This window comes from Contarinia nasturtii, unplaced genomic scaffold, assembly GCF_009176525.2.
Source record: "Contarinia nasturtii isolate CC-2019 unplaced genomic scaffold, AAFC_CNas_1.1 Cnas_scaffold_1037, whole genome shotgun sequence".
Classification (NCBI taxonomy): Eukaryota; Metazoa; Arthropoda; class Insecta; order Diptera; family Cecidomyiidae; genus Contarinia; species Contarinia nasturtii.
Genome location: NW_022198383.1, coordinates 8,503,438 through 8,510,412, shown reverse-complemented (window position 1 = coordinate 8,510,412; position 6,975 = coordinate 8,503,438). Strand labels below are relative to the sequence as shown.

Below are 6,975 nucleotides of genomic sequence, written 5' to 3'. Positions count from 1 at the left end.
TGACGCTCCATTTTCGCAAAGCAAACTAATTTGCATTTTACAAATTAACTCGCATACATATATCTCGCATACATTTGAAAAACTATGCAGATTGTTTAAATAAAAAGGCCAACTCGATGAAACAAAAATATTGTCAATTTGGTTCAACAAAATACAATAGTGTGCACATTTCAGAGTATGAATTCCATATGTATGATACAAACCTCGTTCTTTATTCTTTGCAATTTGGGGCGAATTTATAAATAAAATTAATGCGGGCCAATCCCAAGTCACCTAAAAAAATCTTGAACAATCTCCGAATAGATCAAAAATATTATTTATTTATCAGTTTAATTGGTCAGTTAAATGCGTTAAGACAATTTCGATATGTCAAATAAATATCATTATTTCAACTGCTTCATTTCAAAAAAAAATTCGAATATTATTCAATTGAAAAAAATTGGTCAATTTAATATTGCATCAAAAAACGACAATTCAAAATTTTCCGAGAAAAAAATTTTTTATAGTTCAATTTAAAATGTTCAATTAATTTCAAGTAATATAAATTGACTGTTAATCAAAAATACGGTCCAAATTCAAAATAATCATTTTTTCAAACATCATTGAGAACACAAAAATTTTAATTGATAATTTATTTAACATTTTAAAAACATTTTATAAACATCGTTTGGCGATTATTTTTTTTACTAATATCATTTGTTGTGGTTGTTTATTTGATTTAATTTGAAAAAACCCAAAACAATTCTTTTTCATTTGGTCAGAAATTCATGCGTTAAAAAAAACATTGGTTTAAAAAATTATTGTTCACACAAAGAATAAAAAAAATCAAAACTGAAATGAAACACATGAATGATGATACGATCATGTCGATCGGGCGGTTGATTTCCGCTATTAACTTTATTATATAATTATGTTTTCCATCTGGTGTACCTTGTGTCTTTGTTCGGCATAAAATCATTGTGACTTTTATTGCATTAATATTTGTATTGATTGGAGTGGATTTGATAAGCTTATTAAATTGCCGGTTTTATACGAAATCATTGCCGAAAATGTGCCTTGCTGTGCTCGATTCACATTCTGTGTTTGCACTTTAAAATAGTATCTGATTGAGATTTTTAATTTTTATTGTGGTATCGGCTTTTGCTGTTTCAATTGACCAATCGCGATCACGAGCAATATTATAACGAACCGTCTAGAAGCGACTGCTTGACGTATGCGGAGCTCGACTCACTGAATTATCGGTCCAATAAACTACAATTGATGTGGCTGACATTGTAATTGCTCGCAATCGAACTGGCACTTCTAAGACAAAACCACCAGTTTCAATTGGACCTTCGTCGCGTGTTTGAATGTTACTATACGCTGGTTCACCGTCTCCAGCCAAATTTCGAGCTCTCAGTGACAGCAGATATTCGCTATTTGGTTCCAAATTTTTTATCTCAACAAAACGTAATTTTTCATCAAGGATACGTGTCTCAACATTCGGAATACCGATGCCGAAACCCAAAATATAAGCTCGCACTTTAATCTCTTGTTGATTGGGTGGACTTCATTGAATTGATATACTATTACTTGTTGCTCGTGCTGTTAATTTTAAATAAAGATAAAAAATGATTAGACGGGGAGGGGTAGAACAAATGATAGAATTCTTACTGTTTGTGATTATTGGTTTTAAAGGTACATGACTTTCGGTTAAATCGCTTTCGTATGTTTCGATGGTGGTCCATTCGGTGAACGGTCCTGTTTCGTTTACTGTCATCGCTGCTATTTTCACCTGATACACCGACTTTTTGTCCAGTCCACGTAGCTCATAGTGTCGCACATTGGCTGGCGTTGTTTCGACTTGAACATGTTTCTTTTGTTTGCGATATCGAATTTTGTAACCGGTAATTTGACCATTTTGCTCTTCTGGTGGCGGTGGTTGCCATCGCACTGTTATTGACGATTATAAAAATGACTAAAAATTAATAATTATACAAAAAGAAATGTATGTAATAGAACTTACAGTTGAACTGGTTGCTTCAAGTGTAACATTCAATGGCGATTCGCCCGGAATTGATGAAAATGTTTTCACTGTGATTTCTTTCGACGAATCTACCATGCCATTTTCATTGACTGACACAACATAGATGGCATATTGAGTGAGTGGATGCAATTCGGTTAATATCACTTCGGTGTCAGCACCAATACTGTCCACATACAGATCAACACCGTCTGGTTCAGTGTAATATACACGATACTTGGAAATGTTTCCATTTGAAATCAATGGCGGTGTCCATCGAACATGTATCTCTTTCTGACTGAGGGCTTGTCCAAATACATTCTTAACAGCACCGGCAATATTTTCATCGGGTTGTGTTGTTAATTCAAAGATATTTGACGATTCACCTGGTGTTTATATTCCAAAGCAATTAATAAATAAAATCGATTTATTCAGACAAAAGAAAATGTTTTTTTTTATACATACCTGGACCATGATTGCTATTACCAACCACACGAAAGTGATACGTTTTGCCTGGAAGGACTGATTGAATGATTGCCGTTTGTTCATCACGTGATTTTGTTGTTAACTTTCGTTCGCTAAACATTGAAAAGTATCGAAAATGAGTCAGATCTTTATGTTTTCTATGGTTAAATCATCACACTCACCGTTCGCTTGAAGTCATTTTATAAAATAATGTGTATGATATAACTTCGTTTGGATTTCGAGCTGGTTCCATCCAGCTAAGTGTTACATATCGATTCACTAGTTGTGGAACTAGATCTCTTGGTGGTCCCGGTATAAGCGCCTTCAAATTTGTATCACCATCTAAATGTTCGATTAATAAATCAGTAGAATGTTTAATGGCATTAGTTTTGTCAGCGTCTATTGTTGTTGCTATGGATGATGATGATGATGATTTTCGATTATTTTGTTCAGAAGGCTCATTTCAGTTGAGTATTTATGAAACTTACATTTTACGATTGATAACACTCACCAGCATTTGTTTATCACTGATGTCAGTTGACAATCAATTCAAAACATACACTAAAGTGACGCTGAAAACATACAAATTATCGATAGATGGCGGCACGGTGTAGACCGTCAATACAAATTATTTGACTCAAATGATTTGACAAATGTTTGTTTATATATTGAAGCGGTGACTTAGATTGTTTTGAATTTAAAAATTCAATTTCATATTTGAAAAAAATTGTTGAAAATTGAAAATATCGCCAAGAAAATCAAACAATGAAACCAATTGGAGGTAATAATTCTTACATCGCATAATTCATAATCACTTTCATTCAAAATTATATTAAAATATTGTTCAATCATTTCATTTTTAGAATCAGTGAAATATTTCAGAGACGATCCATCAGGATTTGTCTATAAAAAATGCAATGAAACTGCCCAGACTATTTATTTGGATTGTTTAAATGCACCACAGTGTCTCGCTGGAGCCCGATTTCACAAAGAAACTGGACAAATTGAAAATTTTGGCGTGCATTCGGATGAAAAAACAGACGAGAGTATTGTTTTCAAGCTCAAGCTCGAGGCGTTTTTGAAAAACCAAGCACGCTCGGATGATTTAGTCAACATAAGCGTACTCAATCTGTACAAAAATGCTCTGGCTACAAATTTCGAGGGAATTTGGCTACCGACCGATCACAAAACTTTGTTTCTGGCCAAATTACGTCGTATTCGTAAATACGAAAAAGAAAAAAAGAAAGCAGGCAAAGTGTGCACTCGGCCAATTCGTGCTGCTGCTTTGACTTTGGATGCATCTACGTCTCCAATGTCACCGAACTCGATTGCTCCAGATCAAGTTGTGGCATCTATTTCAAGTCAAACGTTCAATCAAGTCTCTCAGAAAATTTCGCCAATTTTATTACTGCCACCAACCGAATTCGCAGATGATGTACCGCCACCGATCGCATTTACAAACGATGAACCAACATCGACACCATTTGCGAGCCATGTACGTTCGCTTCGTCGCTCTACCCGCAGGCTAAATTGTTTGTCGTCGCAGGCCAAAGCACCGAGCTCGGTATTACTTTTCCTATGTTGTTTCTTTATAATAAAATTCTAATATGAGTTGTCTGAATTGTTTTATAGCCATTGGAAAAGAACATAAACATTCGATTGGTAGCAAATGGTAGCCGTACTCCCATTTGCTTTGTTTCTTCCAACAACGAACACGCAGTCACGAACGTTAAAGGAAAAAGAAATGCGGTATGTGGTATATAATTCACATAGGAATTGGAATAATTCATTTTTATTTTATTCTACTTTCAGACAAATATGAAGGGCGCCTCAGTTGCCAATCAAGCCTATGGAATCATCACCCGATCCAAAACAGCAAAGGCAAGATCAGTGAAGAATGTGACGTTTGCTGAAGGACTTGCGCAGTGCCGTCGGTCACTGTTTGCTTCAAAAGAAGATCTTGGCGAGCCAAATTTGAGCAAAGGCGATGCACCATAATGTTATTGAATGTGCAGCATATCAACGGTTTCCATTACTTGTTTTTTTTTTATCTAAACGTTTACTTTTTTGCATCAATAATTTTTTGAATAACAACAAACAAATAAATAAAATTGAAATAAATCGAATCGAATCGTATTTAAATAATTCCAAGATCAAACAAAAAAAAACTCTCTAAACAAAATTTTGAATACAACATATTGCCATATTATAAATGAGGATTGGACTGTAGCAAAGATGAAAAGACCACGATATGATGATGCTACACACTGTACCATTTTCTTTTCTTTTGTTTCCATTAAAACTCGTCGAAATTATTTAAATGAATATTCTCATCGTTCTTTTCTAGTAAATTTTTAGCTTTGTTTTCTTTTGGCTATGTGATCTCATCTAGAGCGTAAAAGTGTTTCTTGTTGGTACCCATAAAATTTCATTATTTTTTTCGATTGTCTTATTTCAAAAATCATTGTTCACAAAAAACGGCTCTCTTGCGACCCGATATTTATTCACATTATATTTTGTTCCTTTATTTGGAAGATTTCATTGTATAATTTTCTTGCCGTTTTTATTTTTAAATTTTCATTATTTGAATTTTATTGACTTGAAACAACGACAAAAAAGAATGTCAATAATATATATTTCTGTTTGCTTCACAAATTTACACAATAAAATAGACATAATCCTCATATAAACACACAGTTAACACAAATATATCAGAATATGTAATTTAACGTTTTACAACGATTGTAATATTTAATTTTTTTTCTTCGTCGCAATCACATTGCCGATCATTTTCACGATTTTTTTAAACAATTTTTAAATTTTTTCTTTTTTTTTCAAAATAGATTTACATATTAATATTGAAGAAACATTGCATCGCAAATATTCTTTGCATCGTACCCAGTATTTGTGAACATACAAATCACAAATAAATTTGATAGAAACAAAAATATATTTAATGGATTCAATTTTTGAGTAGAAAAGAAATCACACACATTCATTTTATGAATATCGATGAATATGAAAGATCCTAAAAAATGAGAAAATCAAAATCATTGCACCGAAATGTGAATACGAAAAAAAATGTTGTGCTAGAAAAATATGTGGCATATATTTATATAACTTTGCTTCACTGTTTACATTTTCATTCTGTGTCTCACATTGTTTGGGTGAACGAACAAAAAACAACCGTTTTGCATGCAAATTAAAAAAAGAGATTACTATAAAAGAGACCAATTTTTTATTGAAAAAATAGAAGAACAAAAATCTTTTTTATTTCCCGTTTAATTCGTAGATTTTTGATACCATTTTCTAAATAAAACAAAATAAATGGATGAGTTTTAAAATTCCAGTCGACATCAAAACTCAAAAAACTCTACATTTTTAGAAATTTTGAAAATCTATTTTAAATATTGTCTTACCGAAATCATGTAGAATATACGTCATTTTGTTAGCTGTGAAATATTGCAATGACTATTTCTAATTCAATGCTCAACATTTATCATTTTTTCCTCTATTTTATTTTTATTTATTGCTAAGAGCTCCATCATCAAGTAGCGAAACAAAAATAATTTATTTAGATAAAATGATAGAGAAAAACATATAGATATAAAATAAAATGAACCAAATTTAACATAACATTTATGACTTCTTTCCAATTTCGTCATAAATACAACAATCGACTTATGTCCGCCAAAATAAAAATCATAATGAGCAATTTTTAGTTCACAAAATTTAGTGATTAACCCTCTAACAGTTAAGGCGGCCTACAGGCAGCCTTCCAAAAAATCTGCCCAAATGACGCATTTTTGAAAAATTTCATAAAAAATTCTAAAACACACTTAAACTATCGTTAATGGTATTTAGCTAAGGCCAAAACCTAGGGGGTAGACATGATTCATTTGATTCACTGTGATTCAAAAGATTCACATTGTTTAGATGACATTTGAAATGTCATTTATGTGTCATACAAGAAATATTTATTGAACAATTAAAATTATTTGTCTTCGAAAAAATGATTTCTTGACGTTTTTTTTAAATGTATTAACTCATTATTTTTTTTATCTATTTCGTGTTTTTCTAGTAAATTCCAAATAAAATCAACGATAATATTTAGAATTTAATGAACGATCATGTTAGTAAAACCAAAAGTGATGCTTATTTGACATTTGAATGATTCATTTGATTCACTGTGATTCACATGACTCAAAGTTTTATAATTCGTGTCTACCCCCTAGGCCAAAACTTTATATTTTTTATTGGCATTGTCAGCGTTAGAAATTTTATGGAGGGTCCAATTTTTTTTCGCCTTCGGACCGAGTGTTAGAGGGTTAACCACTAAATTTAAAATCAACACGTCAATTATATTGTTGATTATGTTAAATCACTCCAAAAGTGGACCATTTTAGAAACATGAGACAATTCACAAAAGTGGACCAATTCACAATTGGCATAGAAAAATAATTATTTCTGGCCGAATTTAAAAGTGGACCATTTTAGAAATATGAGAC

General features: G+C 32.0%; 2 protein-coding genes across 2 annotated transcripts; one reads left to right on the top strand and one right to left on the bottom strand.

The window, feature by feature from the left end:
• Nucleotides 1-844: 844 nt before the first annotated feature.
• LOC116344197 (neogenin-like) lies at nt 845-2,928 on the bottom strand. Its single transcript, XM_031772632.1, has 5 exons — nt 2,650-2,928; nt 2,468-2,580; nt 2,006-2,388; nt 1,654-1,932; nt 845-1,584 (listed from the first exon to the last, which is right to left on the bottom strand). The coding sequence occupies exons 1-4, from the start codon at nt 2,718-2,720 to the stop codon at nt 1,771-1,773; spliced, it is 729 nt and encodes a 242-aa protein (XP_031628492.1). The 5' UTR covers nt 2,721-2,928; the 3' UTR covers nt 845-1,584; nt 1,654-1,770.
• A 322-nt stretch (nt 2,929-3,250) lies between these two features.
• On the top strand, nt 3,251-4,465 carry LOC116343747. Its single transcript, XM_031771964.1, has 3 exons — nt 3,251-4,031; nt 4,100-4,216; nt 4,280-4,465. Exons 1-3 carry the CDS (start codon nt 3,780-3,782, stop codon nt 4,463-4,465), a joined length of 555 nt encoding a protein of 184 aa, XP_031627824.1. The 5' UTR covers nt 3,251-3,779.
• The last annotated feature ends 2,510 nt before the right edge of the window (nt 4,466-6,975 follow it).

Coding starts and splice junctions, on each gene's coding strand:
- LOC116344197 (XM_031772632.1), bottom strand. CDS start 2,720: ATGGAACCAGCTCGAAATCCAAACGAAGTTATATCATACACATTATTT. Junction 2,581..2,649: donor AAAATGACTTCAAGCGAACG/GTGAGTGTGATG, acceptor TTCAATGTTTAG/CGAACGAAAGTTAACAACAA. Junction 2,389..2,467: donor TAATAGCAATCATGGTCCAG/GTATGTATAAAA, acceptor TATAAACACCAG/GTGAATCGTCAAATATCTTT.
- LOC116343747 (XM_031771964.1), top strand. CDS start 3,780: ATGTCACCGAACTCGATTGCTCCAGATCAAGTTGTGGCATCTATTTCA. Junction 4,032..4,099: donor AGGCCAAAGCACCGAGCTCG/GTATTACTTTTC, acceptor ATTGTTTTATAG/CCATTGGAAAAGAACATAAA. Junction 4,217..4,279: donor TTAAAGGAAAAAGAAATGCG/GTATGTGGTATA, acceptor TTCTACTTTCAG/ACAAATATGAAGGGCGCCTC.